Source organism: Gobio gobio, assembly GCF_949357685.1.
Source record: "Gobio gobio genome assembly, chromosome: 3".
Taxonomy (NCBI): domain Eukaryota; kingdom Metazoa; phylum Chordata; class Actinopteri; order Cypriniformes; family Gobionidae; genus Gobio; species Gobio gobio.
Window position 1 is genome coordinate 21037246 of NC_137099.1, and position 16044 is coordinate 21053289.

The window sequence follows — 16044 nt, forward strand, 5'->3', positions numbered from 1 at the left end:
TAGGCCAAATGTACCTTTTGTAAAATGTCATGTGTATTTGATTTGTGTGTGTACCCATGACCCTACTCAAACTCATTCACTATCACACAGTGGTAGGGTCCTTAGCAGCTTCAATATGTATTATAAACTTTGTCAAAGCTATAGTATTATTGAAAAATTATACAAATATGTATTTTTTACATATTTTTTTACATATTTACATGTACATTTTTATATACACAACTGTTCAAAAACAACAATCAGACAAATATATGCCACATTCCCACAGAACATTTTCAGCACCATTTGCTTTTGCCTGCAGTCAAACACATTCCATTTAAAACCATAATGATTTCTAATTTAATTACTTGTATAATTCCAGGGAAAAATGTACACCCTTGGGCTTTCATTACTGTTTTACAGTGAATACCACACAATTCTGTTTCTGGTATTATTCTTTTACATTTTTTTACTTGCCTGTTTTATTCACACAAACATACTCGCACAAAATATTTTAATAAACATTTCAGCAAGTGTTGCCCCACTTCAGCTATTAACTATAGTCAACTGTCTCTCAGCTGTGTGAATTAAACATTGGTTCCAGGCGGAAAGAGAGCAGAAATCAACAGTGGGTTTGTGACAGCGTCACACTGCTACAACACAAAAGCTATTGTAAAGGCGCTACTCACTGGCTCTTTGATAACACTGAGTGTGAAGGCAGGGAATGCTGGCTCACAAACTGAAGGAGCGCTACTGTTCTTCTGTGTGGGTTTAGTGTGCACGGAGGGTTTTCTTCGCTTTTTTCCCCTTCGTTCCATCATGGAAAAGAAGAGGAGCATTATAGCAAGTTAGCAATGCCAAGAGTGCTCTCGTTCGAGCCAGCCAGACCCCTGGAAGCTGGCGGCTGCTTTTCCAAGGGTGACTTTCCCTTTTCTTCTTTTCTCACTCAGCTCACTCTCTGAGCAGCCCACATGTTGACTGCACTTTATCCTCCCTTGCTATTTCTCACCATCCCTCTCCTCTTTAATATTTTCTATTTCATAAAGCAGCTCAGTGCAAGGATGATTTTAGCTCCCCTCGAGGGGAAACTTTTGGACACCCTGCATTCATTCCTGCTTGAGATGTGCTCCAGCTAAAAGGTCGATGCCAAACAGCTGGCATACAAAAGTGCAGTTTTAAATTAGTGACCACTTCAATGGAATGTAGCTCACCCTTGCTGAAATTATTAGGTCAGATCATTTTCTCATGACAGAGACGTCACCCTCCCTCGCTCGCAGCTTTTCTTTTAAGGGCATTCTTGGAGTGTCCTCTTGACTTGACAGATGAGAGAGTTTGAAATGGAATTGGATTGTATCTTGTTCATTAGTGCAGTGCCAGCTGTTGTTCAAAATTCACTCCCCATACATTTTTTTTTAGCAAAAGACAACTATAATAAATATACATAAAGCAACTTTGCAGACATGAAGAATGAGAGAGCCGTATTTGTGTGTGGTAGCAGCATAAGGGTGCCTACAAGCTAGAGTTTATGCTAATTCACAGAATATTGGAAATTAATTAGTGTTTGTTCTCCCAAAAATGAAAATTCTGTCATCATTGGCTCATCCTTGTGGTGTTCTAATGACACCTGAGAGATTTCTGACCCTCCACATGCAACCAAAACTTTGACACTTCAAAAAGTAAATGAAATCCGACATGATTACTTTATATTGATCAATGCACATATATAGATCACATTAAATATGGTCAATTAAATGTAAAAAAAATTCAGTTTTCATCAAAAAAAAAATCTTTATTTGTGTTTTGTAGATGAACAAAGTCCTTTGAGTAAATTATGACAGAATTTCAATTAAAAGGGTTGGAAAAATGCAGAGGTTCCTAAAAGTGAAACACTGTTGTGCAATCAAATTGTTTTACCTTTTGATGCAACGCATTCTGACACAGTTACGACCAATTTTCGACCAATTAAATTTCATAATGGGCAGGGCTGCTCAGCACAGCTCTGTGGTCGCAACTATGTAGACTCATAATTTACATAGAAGAGTTTTTATCTTTTCTGACATTCTTGTCACATCTGGTTAGGACACGGTGTAAAGTGTGCTTTTGTTTTATCAGGTGAATTAAAAACACTTCTCCCTCTGGATCGTGAGGAAGAGGAAGTGCACAAGATGAAGGTGCGTGCTCTGGATGGAGGCGGACGCTTTTGTGAAGCAGAAGTTGAAATCACAGTCGAAGATGTCAATGACAATGCCCCGCAGTTCACCTCTGACGCCTACACCTTCACTGTGTTCGAGAACACGGAGATAAACACACCCGTGGCTCGCCTGTATGCCTCGGACCTGGACACAGGTAAGATTTCGAGCATCCAGTACAATGATCAGTGGCGTAACTTTGTTATACAACGTGGGTGGAACAGGAGCGTTTGGCGGGTGGGGGGTGCTTATACAATATACAAAAACAGTTGCAGGAGGAAATAACATTACAATGTCCAGAAATCAATTTCAATAGTACATTGAGATTAAGTTATAAACACAGAAGTCATGTTTAACATATAGTTTCATCCTTGCATCTATACTAACAATATCTTGTTAGTCCTGAGATTCTTCATGTTAGTGAATACATACATAGATTCGCCTAGAATGCTTGTGTGCCTTAATGACCTTGTGGTAGAACTTTTGTTAAGTGTGTCAGAGAGGTTCTGGGTTCTAATCATCAGTGATTGTATTCCAAGTTCAGGGACACATTTGTGTGCATTTTGTTTTGTGAATTCACCGTAACGAATAGAGTCTCCACAATGGCGTCAAGTGATAGATTGAAATGCTCGTCTGTGTGAAGAGTCTGTGCACGAGCGCCAAGAAAACACTGTTGCCTTCCGCCACTGATAACAGCGACGAGCACTCAGCACGATTTCAAAAATAACACGTTCCAGTGCCAGATTGCCTTTTATTTAACATGAACGAATTGCTAAACAAATGGAGGGTTTTTTTTTCTATTAGGTACAAATGTTTCAAAAAGTGGTGGGGAGGGGACAATATCAACCCTGGCAAAAAGTGGTGGAGACATGTCCCACCCTCAAATTATGCCTATGACAATGATATATTTATGTCAGTATTGTGTGTGTTTCCCAAGATATTCTCAAATTTTGCAACAGTATGGCTCATCGGTGTCCATCTGTTGTGTTAGTACATTAGAGAGGAAGCTAGCATGCACACATGATGTTCTCAGTCAAACAGGGCAGGACCTTTAATCTGAGAGAACACAAACCTCTCTGTTTTTCTGTATCTCTCATTCACTTTCCACTCAATTTGCTCCAATTTCCATTTGCATGGATTCCTCTCTTATCTTTATTTTGTTCTGTACTCTCTATCCTCAAACAGACACATTGTGTGCTCTGTGTATATTCCAGACACTATCCCCCGGTTTCACAGACAAGGCTTAAGCTAGTCCTAGACTAAAATGCATGTTTGAGCAGTTTTAACTGAAAGCAACTTGCACTGAGATATCTTAAAATATGTCAGTGTCATTGTTTTGTCTCAAGATGCACACCAGCAATGTTTTTTATATGGCACGTTTATAAAAGTTACTTAAATGTCCTAATTGAACTAAGGCCTAATCCTGGCTTAGTCTAAGCCATGTCTGTGAAACCGGGCCTATTTCACTTAAGCCCAGCCTAAACACAACCAATCTATTATTCTTCCTTCATTTCTCAGCATCACTGAAACAACCTTCAGATCACCGGGTGCTTTTTGAAAGCTCCTGATGTTGTAAAGTAGTTGATAGACCGCATCCGTGACATGTTTTACCTGCACCTACTACAACGAAGGTCTATGGGACTAACCTAATAGCTAATAGTAATAGCTGCACCGTAAACTTGAAATGATCATAAGAGGGTGTTTATGCAATGATCTATAGACTTACATCATACTGAACTGTCATGAAGCAGCTGGATTCCAGTAATTTAGTCTGACTGAAACTTTGTAAAACACAAGAGATTGTGTTAACTGGCTATAATGAGAGAGTGTCTTGATAGATAGGATTGTACTAGCAAGCCACAAATGAGGCTTACTCCAAAATGCATTAGAGGGATTAGTGTAGTCTATCTTCATATTGTTTGTTTGTGTGTGTGCTTTCCTCAATACAATAAGTGGTACTCACTCACACTTCTTAATATGCAGCACAGGACCAGAGGTTTCACCACTGAATCCTTTGTAGGATGAATTTATAAGTCATTATAGTTAAGCAAATGAGACGGAGACACAGTCAAACTATAGGTTCTTGCAAATCATTATGACTGCTGGAGGCTTTGCCATTGATTTGAAAGCTGTTTTTAATTTATGAAATGTATTGATCTGTTGGCATTCTTTATGAATTAGTTTCCTTACTTAGTAAGAAATATGACCTTGTTTTAGTTGTTTATTAAATGAATGAATAATTGACAGATGTCATGTTTAGAGCTAGTGCTGCTGTATAATTACACTACCATTCAAAATTTGGGGTTAGTAAAAATATAAAATCATATTTTTATTTTGCAGTGATGTTAAATGTATCAAAATTGACAGTAAGGATTTTATAATGTTCTTTTGTATAAATATATTAAGCAACACAACTGTTTTCAAATGTAATAATAAGAAATATTTCTGGAGCACCAATTTAGCATAATTTGAATGGTTTCTGAAGGAACGTGTTACACTGAAGACTGGAGTAATGACTGCATGAGAGTTTCCATTACAAGAATACATTAGAATAAATCATATAATATTTTTTAAGAATTGCTGTTTTTACTGTATTTTTTATCAAATAAATGCAGCCTTGGTATATGTGTCAGACAATCAGAATCAAGAATTTAACAATGCAGCGGTATAAATTGTACTAAACTAGATTCCTTTTTTGAGAGAGTGATAAAACAAACAGACATCTTAAATGTCTATATTAATCTCATTGTTCTCTGTGTGTGTTCAGGTTCTAACGCAGATATCCTCTATTCACTGCTGGACTCTGCTGATGGTGTCTTCTCCATCGAGGAGGAGACGGGCGTCATACAGCTGGATCGTCCTCTGGACCGTGAGCTCCAGTCGGTCTACACCCTCCGTGCCCGCGCCACCGACCGTGGTTCCCCGCGCCATCTTTCCTCTCTCACCACCGTCAGTATTTCCATCTTGGATATTAACGACAACCCTCCAGTCTTTGAGCGGCGCGAGTACACTGCAACCATTGCTGAAGACATCCCGGTGGGCACCCAGGTGTTGCGGGTGCACGCAGCCAGTCGAGACACAGAAGCAGGCGCAGAGATTACGTACTCCATTATCAATGGGAATGAGAGAGGATCATTCCGCGTCGACCCCCATACAGGTAAACACAGCAGCTTTGGTGAATCTGTTGAGATCCCTGAAGCACTTGAGGATTCAAATAGAGAAAATAGGAAACATAAAATGATGAACTGGGATTTAACTCCCAAATCCTCATGGCATTCGTACAAAACAAAGAACCTGGAGTGCTTCATCCCAATTATAAAATATAAACAATTGCAAGTTTCTTCTTGTGCCACATTCCTTTTATACTTTGAAGTTTTTTCCATCATTCAATTATTCATGATTTATATATTTTAATTACTTGAATAATATTTTGTTATTTATTTACTCTCGTTGTTCTTTTTTTTCCCAGGCGGTGTCTTTGTTATCGAACCTTTGGACTACGAAACATCACACGAGTTTTATCTAACAGTGGAGGCTACAGATGGAGGCACACCGTCACTCAGCGACATGGCCACAGTGAACATCAACCTGACTGATGTAAACGACAACAGCCCTATCTTCAACCAAGACATCTACTCAGCAGTGATCACTGAAGACGCAGAACTGGGAAAGACTGTGCTCACTGTGAGTCATTGGCTTCTCTTTCTGAAGGACTTCTGATTTTAGTCTCTGTGTAACATCATCTTCTAAAATCAACACAGAGCAAAGAACACACACTAAACAAACACAGTCCAATGTCAAACCAGAGGTTGGCGACCCACCCGAATCTTTAAAATGTAGTCTTCTATCTCACTCTGGTCATTTATTAGAGATGTTCATGTCTTATCATGCTGAATATAAATTGTGAGTGTGAAAGTGAGGCTTTGATACCCAGCTCTGTTTCACTTGCATGCCTTCTGATTTCCCTTGAGGGTCTCAGCCAATAGTTACTGACTCGCGAAGCAAGGACGAAAGGCGGGGGTGTTGCATACCTGAGTCCGTGGCAATCTTTGTCTTAACCAGGTGTGTGTTTCTGTGTGTGTGTGTGTGTGTGAAGGTCATGGTCGACGATGCAGATGGTCCATCCAGTAATCAGGTGCGCTTCTCCATCATTGATGGCAATCAAGGCAGTCCTTTCACCATCGACCCCGTCAGAGGAGAGGTCAAGGTGGCTCGACAGCTCGACAGAGAGAAGGTACAAATCACTCAGGTGTCTCAGTAGCAGGTGCATTGACAGTCGGCTGCTGAAACCTAATAATGACATTTTGTTTGTTTTTTAGACTTCAGGTTACACGCTGACTGTGTTGGCCTCTGACAATGGGAGCCCGGCTCGATCCAGCAGTGCTGTGGTCAATGTTGACGTCTCAGACATAAACGATAACCCACCTCTCTTCTCTCAGGCCAACTACAGCATCATTATACAGGTCTGAGTATACAGTATATCGATACAGTGATTTCACCGTCAATAATTCCACTGCAATGCTTGTTTGTCTTCAGGAAGTCCAGTTACACTGGTTTAGAGTCATGGTTTGGGGTCAATAGACACCAGTTTGATGCATTTCAGATAGGACACTTTAAAAAAAAATCTGACAGAATAAAAGGAACCGAATTCTTTATATTGACTTGTGTCCTAACACTGCAACACTCAGGACATGAGACTCTGAAAAAAAAGTCAGTGTTGTTATTGTCAGTTAAAAATAAACTATAAAAAATAGTTTTCATTCACTGAAAAAAGCTGAAATAAAATAAAAAACATACGTATTTTATGTTGAAGTACTGAAATGAATTGAAACTGGAATAAACCTAAATTAAAATGAAAACCTTAAATCTAAAAATAAAAACTAATAAAAAATATTCATACTGCAATAGTGTATATAAAATAATAGTATATATATATATATATATATATATATATATATATATATATATATATATATATATATATATATATATATATATATATATATATATATATATATATGCCTAAAAATGTAAAGTTGAAAAAAAATCAACATGAACTACCTAATCAGCTATCTTGACCCATTCCAAAACCGATAATATTATAGTCTACTTTTCCTGGTGTAATCAAATATCAATGGATAAATGTCCCTTTCTATATTATTTCCCAAGGATTATTGCATTTCACACTGACATTCATCATTGTGGACGTTAAATCCATTGAGAATACCGTTTCCATTTGCCTTTGAAACATTGCTCTAAGGAAAAATTATAATTAGTCACCAGAAATGCCTGTACTTGCTGGCACATATAAAATATAATCATAGCTTCTCAATTTAAGTTGTAAGAAATCTGTAACATGCCAAATTTGCCTTAAGTGTAAAAAAAACCTGTGAATGTTGTAGGTCTATGTCATTAAACCTTTCTGCATATGTTGTATAGGAGAACCAGCCAGTCGGTAACAGTGTTCTCCAGCTGACTGTGTCTGACCGTGATGCCTCCCACAATGGACCTCCTTTCACGTTTGCTATCATCAGTGGGAACGAGGGCAACGCATTCCACATCACTCCTCAGGGTGTGCTGGTCTCCGCGGAAATGCTGAGCCGCCAGACCCAAGAGTTCTACCTCCTACAGGCCCAGGTGAGACCTCAGTCTCTTTCTCTGATTCTCCTACTCAAACTGAAGCTGTAGGGGTCTTGTTCAGTTTTCATTGGAAGTGATAGATGAGCAATAGAGCAGAGGTGAAGCTTGTTCAGTATTCCCTGCACAGGCCATGCATGGGCAATAGAGTAAGACGAAGCAGCAGACATGAAAAGCTGAACAGAGGAGTGGACCTGTAAGGAAATAATTACAGCAGTGTTTTCCCAGTCACGCTGTCCTCTTTTGAGTGTTGTGTTTCAGTTTTAATACGTCTTATTCTGACCTAGATTGCAATTAATCCCTTAAACCCTGAAGGTATTTTTAGGAGTTTTTTTGTCTGAGTGACATACACAACTTTAAAGACTCATGACTCATAACTCCAAAACTATAGCAAGGAGAGTCAAACAGTAGGTATCATTTGTTAGCAAACTTTTTTATATTTTTAGAAAATATAAATTTTATTATATTTGGACAATCTAATGCTGAGAAACTGCTGAGAAAATATATATTTTTTAAAATATTTGTTTTATAATTTTACAAATCTTTCTTGTTTAACATTCAATAACTCAGGAAGGAAATAGGGCAGCAGAAAATTCCCCTTTCCCTTTCAGTCGGTCACGTTCGACGTACGTCGGAACTGACCGACGAATTGGGATCTGATCTCAGAGACCAATCTACTTCGAGTGTATTAAAAACGAGCCAATGGAGATTGGCATGCGATCCACGCATTCCACGCACCGCCCCGCAGCGCGGGTATAAATAAGGAAGTGGAATGCTTGATCATTGCTTTCTACTTCGGAGCCGAACAGTGAATGTTTCCTGTTTCTACGAAGAGTGTTTTTGACGAGTCTCGTGAGAGGATCTGCTTCCAGTGCGGGTGTGACAGCGCGTCAGCGAGTGCCGCTTCAGACGGAGATCAGCTGTTGGTTCGCTGGGCGTTTCCTATTTCTGAGTGCACACACAGGCTTGCACCTTTGTACTGTGTGGTGCCGCGGTCATCTCCCTGAGTGCTTCAGCACGTTAAAAGAGCAGTTTCCTTTCTAAAAGAGCAACACGGTTTGACCCTGCGTCTTTTTCAAGATGTCATTCAAACCGTGTGTTTCTGGATGCGGTCGATATCTGTCCCCAGCTGACGGTCACGTTCGTTGTCTCACGTGTTTGGGCGTTCAGCACGCTGAGGCTGCGTTCGTGAATGACTCATGTTCCCATTGCGGGAACATGACCATCGCAGTTTTACGGTCCAGACTCCATTACCTCGAAAGAGGCGGAGCACCATTGCGCATCCCCCGATCTAGTGGTCCTCCCGCTGCAAAGCAGAGGGCTGCTACTTTGGCTGATGGCCTTGGTGGGGACCTGAGGGTTACTGTGAGGGCTTCCCCGACGGGTCAAACGGCTCCTCGGGCCCCTCCCCCCTCCGCTGCGCCGGTGGAGCTTCCAGAAGAGCGCGCTGGCCTCCCCCGGGAGGTCCCAGGCGTTTCTTTTGGGGCTCCGGCTGAGGACATGCTGTCGATTGCAGCATCGGGGGACGAGCTAATGGGCTCTGAGGATGAAGATTCGGCTGCGCTGCCCCCTTCGGGTGTGACAGCGTTGCCCGAGTCCGACCCAGAGCTTACGGCTATGCTTTCCCGGGCCGCCGCGAGTGTCGGGCTCGAGTGGAACCCTCCACCGTGTCCCGAACCCTCGCGGTTGGACGATTGGTTTCTCGGGACGGCCCGTGCTGGTTCTCAGCGCCCCGCCCCGGTTCCTTTCTTCCCGGAAGTGCATCAGGAGATCACGAAATCGTGGGTAGCGCCTTACAACGCTCGCTCACGGTCGACTGACTCCTCCGTCCTCACTACTCTCGATGGTGGTGCGGCTAAGGGCTACGTGGGAATCCCCTCAGTCGAGCGGTCTGTGGCGATGCAACTGTGTCCCAAGACCGCTGCGGACTGGCGGGGTGCCCCGCGTCTCCCCTCCCGGGCGTGTAAGTTCTCGTCCGGTCTCACGGGCAGGGCTTACACCGCCTGCGGGGAAGCCGCATCATCTCTGCATGCTATGGCGCTCCTGCAGGTCCACCAGGCCAAGGCGCTAAAGCAATTGCACGAGGGTAGTTCCGACCAGGGTGTTATGCAGGAACTGCGTGCGGCGACTGACCTCGCTCTCCGGGCGACGAAAGTCACTGCACGCTCCCTGGGTCGGGCGATGTCCACACTAGTGGTCCAGGAACGCCACCTGTGGCTGAACCTGGCAGACATGCGTGATTCCGACAAGGTCCGGTTTCTCAACGCCCCTGTCTGTCAGGCCGGCCTCTTCGGCGACGCCATCGAGAGCTTCGCCCAGCAGTTCTCGGTGGCCCAGAAGCAGACGGAGGCCATCAAAAACATCCTGCCCCGACGACCCGCTGCTGCCTCCACCCAGTCGTCGTCGGCAGCACCTCCGCCTGCTCGTCGCCGAGGGCGTCCCCCTGCGTCCGCCTCCGCCCCTGCGAAACCCAAGCAGCAGCCTCCACCGGGAAAGCAGGGTGCCGGACGTAAGGGAGGCGCCCAACCCGCTCAGGGCTCCGCTAAACCAGCCGGCAAGCGCAAGGGGAAGCGGCCCTGAGACGGGCAGCCCAGGGAAGACGGGAGCTGCTCTGAGGGAGATGATGTCCGCATCTTTCTCCCACCCCCCGGAGGAGGACCGGGGGGCCCCGACTGGTGTTACATCTCTGCCGCTGGCTCTCCGGAGTCCAGCGGCACCCACATTCTCAATAAAAGAGCAGTTTCTATTTTCCCTGGGCCCCAAGAGGGCCAGGTTGGCAGTGCGCGACGCCCCCGGGCCTTGCCACTCCTTTCCTCCCCTCTCCCCCTCGCCAGGGGGCAGCAGTGTGGGCACCGAGAACGCCCCCGGGCCTTCTCACCCACACTCTGCCCCACCCTGGAATATTCGGACAACACTCCGGGCCGCCTCCGGGCCTCCCGAGTCGGGTCTGTCTATTCCACTTCGCTGCCCCACCCCGGGTACGTCTGTGGTGCCGTTGGTCCCGCTTGTACGGTCTCTGGGGGCTTGGCTTCAGCTCCCCAGGCCGTCTCGCTGGCTCATCCATACCATCAGACTCGGCTACGCGATTCAGTTCGCTCGCCGGCCTCCCAAGTACAGGGGCATCCTCTTCACCTCCGTGCGGAGCAGCGATGCCCAGGTCTTGCGGTCAGAGATCGATGTCCTGCTGGCGAAGGACGCGATCGAGCCGGTTCCTCCAGCCGATATGAAGGCGGGGTTCTACAGCCCCTACTTCATTGTACCCAAGAAAGGGGGTGGGTTACGGCCAATCTTGGACCTGCGTATCCTGAATCGGGCCCTGCACAAGCTCCCGTTCCGGATGCTAACGCAGAAACGCATTTTCGAATGCATCCGTCCCCAAGATTGGTTTGCAGCGATCGACCTGAAGGACGCGTACTTTCATGTCTCTATCCTTCCTCGACACAGACCGTTCCTACGTTTTGCGTTCGAGGGGAAGGCATATCAGTACAAAGTCTTGCCCTTCGGGCTGTCCCTGTCGCCTCGCGTCTTCACGAAAGTCGCAGAGGCAGCCATTGTTCCGCTCAGAGAACGCGGCGTTCGCGTCCTCAACTATCTCGACGACTGGCTTATACTCGCCCAGTCTCGGGAACAGTTGTGCGAACACAGGGACATGGTGCTCAGTCACCTCAGCCTGTTGGGCCTTCGGGTCAACCGAGAGAAGAGCAAACTCTGTCCCACGCAGAGGATCTCTTATCTCGGTATGGAGCTGGATTCGGTCAGCCAGACTGCGCGCCTCACGGAAGAGCGGGTCCGGTCGGTGTTGAACTGCTTGAATTCGTTCAAGAACAGGACGGCGGTCCCACTGAAATTTTTTCAGAGGCTCCTGGGGCATATGGCATCTGCAGCCGCGGTAACGCCGCTCGGATTGCTTCATATGAGACCGCTTCAACACTGGCTCCATGGCCGAGTCCCAAGGTGGGCGTGGCAGAGCGGCCAGTACCGGGTCCCAGTGACTCCTTACTGCCGCCAAACTTTCAGCCCATGGTCCGACGCTTCGTTTCTCCGGGCCGGAGTGCCCTTAGAACAAGTGTCCAGGCATGCTGTGCTCTTCACGGATGCCTCCTCCACGGGCTGGGGGGCCACGTACAACGGGCATGCAGTTTCAGGTCTGTGGACGGGACCTCAATTGCATTGGCATATCAATTGCCTCGAGTTGTTAGCGGTACACTTGGCACTGCGCCGCCTCAAGGGGCCGCTACGTGGCAAGCATGTACTGGTCCGTACGGACAGCACTGCGGCCGTTGCGTACATCAACCGTCAGGGTGGTCTACGCTCCCGTTGCATGTTCCAACTCGCCCGCCACCTCCTCCTTTGGAGTCAGAAGCATCTGAGGTCGCTTCGTGCCATTCACATCCCAGGTGCGCTGAACCAGACAGCCGACGAGCTCTCTCGCCAGTCGACACCTCCAGGGGAGTGGCGACTCCATCCCCAGGCGGTCCAGCTGATATGGGACCTCTTCGGAGCCGCACAGGTAGACCTGTTTGCCTCTCCGGACTCGACCCATTGCCAGTGGTACTATTCCCTGACCGGGGGCACCCTCGGCACGGATGCACTGGCGCACAGCTGGCCCCGGGACCTGCGCAAATATGCGTTTCCCCCAGTGAGCCTTCTTGCACAGACCCTGTGCAAGGTCAGGGAGGACGAGGAGCAGGTCTTGTTAGTTGCGCCCTACTGGCCCAACCGGACCTGGTTCCCAGAACTAACTCTCCTCGCGACAGCCCCTCCTTGGCCGATCCCCCTGAGGAGGGACCTTCTTTCTCAGGGACGGGGCACTCTATGGCACCCGCGTCCAGACCTCTGGAAACTCCATGTCTGGTCCCTGGACGGGACGCGGAGGTTCTAGGTGGTCTACCACAGGCAGTGGTAGACACCATCTCTTCTGCTAGAGCCCCCTCTACGAGGCGCCTCTACGCTTTGAAGTGGAACCTGTTCGTTGAATGGTGCTCTTCCCACCGGGAAGACCCCCGAAGGTGTTCGATTAGTGTCGTGCTTTCTTTCCTGCAAGATGGGCTGGAGCGAAGGCTGTCTCCCTCCACCCTCAAAGTGTACGTCGCAGCAATAGCGGCGTATCACGACGCAGTCGAAGGTAAGTCCGTAGGAAAGCACGACTTAATCGTCAGGTTCCTCAGAGGTGCGAGGAGGCTAAATCCTCCTCGTCCAAACTCGTTACCCTCTTGGGACTTAGCTCTAGTGCTCAGAGCACTTCAGAGCCCTCCCTTTGAGCCTTTGCAGTCTGTGGAGCTTAAAATCCTGTCAATGAAGACAGTGCTTCTGACGGCATTGGCCTCCATCAAGAGGGTAGGGGACCTGCATGCACTTTCGGTCAACGAATCGTGCCTAGAATTCGGGCCGGCCAACTCTCACGTTGTCCTGAGACCCCGGCCTGGATACGTGCCCAAGGTTCCTACCACTCCCTTCCGGGACCAGGTAGTGAACCTGCAAGCGCTGCCTTCGGAGGAGGCAGACCCAGCCCAGGCTTTGTTATGTCCCGTCCGCGCTCTCCGCGCTTACGTCGACCGGACTCAAAGCTTTCGGACCTCAGAGCAACTCTTCGTCTGTTACGGAGGCCAGCAGAAGGGAAAGGCTGTCTCCAAGCAGAGGTTGGCCCACTGGATAGTGGATGCTATCGTCTTGGCTTACCAGTCCCAAGACGTGCCTTGCCCGTTCGGGTTGCGAGCACACTCAACAAGGAGTGTTGCTTCTTCCTGGGCGCTGGCTCAAGGCGCCTCGCTGACAGATATATGTAGAGCTGCGGGCTGGGCGACACCTAACACGTTCGCTAGATTCTATAGCCTCCGTGTAGAGCCGGTATCTTCCCGCATCCTCGCCCCCAGTGGCCAGTAGTGCTAAGTGCCCGTTCTAAGTGTCGGCTTGCAACGCCACTCCCGCCCTCTGGGCCGGATACGTGCGTCTATTTTTCTCCAGTTGTGTTCCCCGGAAACGGCTAACCCTGTCGAGCTCCTCCGTCACCCCTGCGGTGCCAGACGTTGCGGCCGTCTGACGCCAGGCCTGCACCCGTATGCTTGTGAAACGTGTGTGTAGGCTGGGTTCCATATGTAGCGGTCCCCTCACGGCTACCCCATATGTGTATTCTTCCACGGTACCAGCTACCCTACTCGGCTAGCCCCGTGTCTTTCCCTTGACAGAGCCCGCTCTGTCGTCTCTGGGCGTGTTCTTTCCCCCCTGGGACCAGGCTGGAACCACCCCAGAGACTGCCATATGTTGCACTACCCTGCCAGGTTAGTCCTTATGTGTATTCTGCCACCTAGCCTTCTACTGAAGGACGTGGCTCCGCAGCGTACCATCTCCCGAGACGGGCACGCTTTCCCAGCGTTATCCAATAGTCACACTGAGTGGGTCTTGCAGAAACAGCAGTGACTGACCTCCCTGCTTGGAGCCCTGACTTCAGTACCATCTAAGACGGTCCAGTGCGCTCAAGCAGGACGCTGGAAGGGCCAGCGCCCTGGCGTTTTGGTAGGGATCCCAATTCGTCGGTCAGTTCCGACTTACGTCGAACGTGACCGACTGAAAGGGAACGTCTCAGTTACGTATGTAACCCTCGTTCCCTGAAGGAGGGAACGGAGACGTACGTCCCGTCGCCAGGTGCTGTGCTTCCGCTAGGGGGCCGAGTCACTAGTTCGGCTCCTCAGCAGAAAAAAAGCAATGATCAAGCATTCCACTTCCTTATTTATACCCGCGCTGCGGGGCGGTGCGTGGAATGCGTGGATCGCATGCCAATCTCCATTGGCTCGTTTTTAATACACTCGAAGTAGATTGGTCTCTGAGATCAGATCCCAATTCGTCGGTCAGTTCCGACGTACGTCTCCGTTCCCTCCTTCAGGGAACGAGGGTTACATACGTAACCGAGACGATATGTGGTCTGCATCTGGATCAATTTTTGTGGTGATAGCATAAAGTAATCAAAAGTTACAACATTTAGAACAAAAGTAGCCTTTTTGTTCAATCCTTGACACCCAGGAAGAATTTATAAAACTATAGCAAGGAGAGTCAAATGGTAGGTATCATTTGTTAGAACACTTTTTTTTTATTTTTAGAAATTATAATTTTTCATTACATTTGGGCAATCTAATGCTGAGAAACTGCTGATAAAAGACATATTATATTATTAAAATATTATTGATATTATATATATATATATATATTATAATAACACAACTGCATTGATCCGCTGGCGGTACACTCCGTTTTAGAGGAATAACTCAGCGCTCGTTAAGAGTTGATCAAAGTGGATAGATTAATTGAAAAGATGTGATTCTAAGCCTTAAAATGATACCAATTTTGTGTTATTACATTCAGGGGTTGCCTAGTAATTTGATTATGTACCGGGGCGGTACACTTCGGGTTTAATGGGTTAATAGATCAAAAATACAGTAATATTGTGATTTTTTTTCTTCTTCTATTTTAAAGCATAATTTATTTATTTGATGCGAGTTTTTAACATTATAACTCCTGTATACAGTGTCACATGATCCTTCATTCTAATATGCTCATTTCTGATTATTATCAATGTTGAAAATATTTGTCGAAATCGTAGCAAGAACATAAAAATCAGAATGAATAGAAAGTTTAAAAGAACAGCATTTATTTGAAATAGAAATCTTTTGTAATAAAGTAAGAAATATTTTTTAACAAAGTCTTTACTTTTGCTTTTAATCAATTTAATACATCCGTGCTGGATAAAAGTATTAATCATTTAGCCCAAACTTGTATTATTTAGGGGTACAAATGGCACCTATTTTGTAGAATGACCCAGGGATATCAATGAGGATAGTGAAAGGAGAAGCAGCATAATAAGGTGGAGAGGGGGACGGGAAGAGTAAATGACATGAGCCAGACTCCCACTAGTCCACATTTTGTTTCCATTTTACATATATTTCTATACATTAACAAATGGGCTTAGCAAATAAGTGTGTGTGTGTGTGTGTGTGTGTGTGTGTGTGTGTGTGTGTGTGTGTGTGTGTGTGTGTGTGTGTGTGTGTGTGTGTGTGTGTGTGTGTGTGTGTGTGTGTGTGTGTGTGTGTGTGTGTGTGTGTGTGTGTGTGTGTGTGTGTGTGTGTGTGTGTGTGTGTGTGTGTGTGTGTGTCGATGGGATAGAATGCACACGGACTCATGGGGACATAAATTGAGGTCCCCATGAGGAAACAAGCTTATAGACCATACAGAATGAGTTTTGTGTGAT

At 46.4% G+C, this 16044-nt stretch overlaps 1 protein-coding gene across 2 annotated transcripts in view; it reads left to right on the top strand.

Moving 5' to 3' along the window:
* The window catches only part of fat1a (FAT atypical cadherin 1a), a 114552-nt gene that overhangs the window by 82777 nt on the left and 15731 nt on the right, over positions 1-16044 (top strand). For both annotated transcript variants that reach the window (XM_079813568.1, XM_079813569.1), the window contains exons 13-18: positions 2092-2325; positions 4936-5325; positions 5638-5852; positions 6265-6402; positions 6488-6631; positions 7608-7805. In XM_079813568.1, coding sequence (XP_079669694.1) covers positions 2092-2325; positions 4936-5325; positions 5638-5852; positions 6265-6402; positions 6488-6631; positions 7608-7805 — 1319 coding nt within the window. The remainder of the gene's footprint in view (positions 1-2091; positions 2326-4935; positions 5326-5637; positions 5853-6264; positions 6403-6487; positions 6632-7607; positions 7806-16044) is intronic.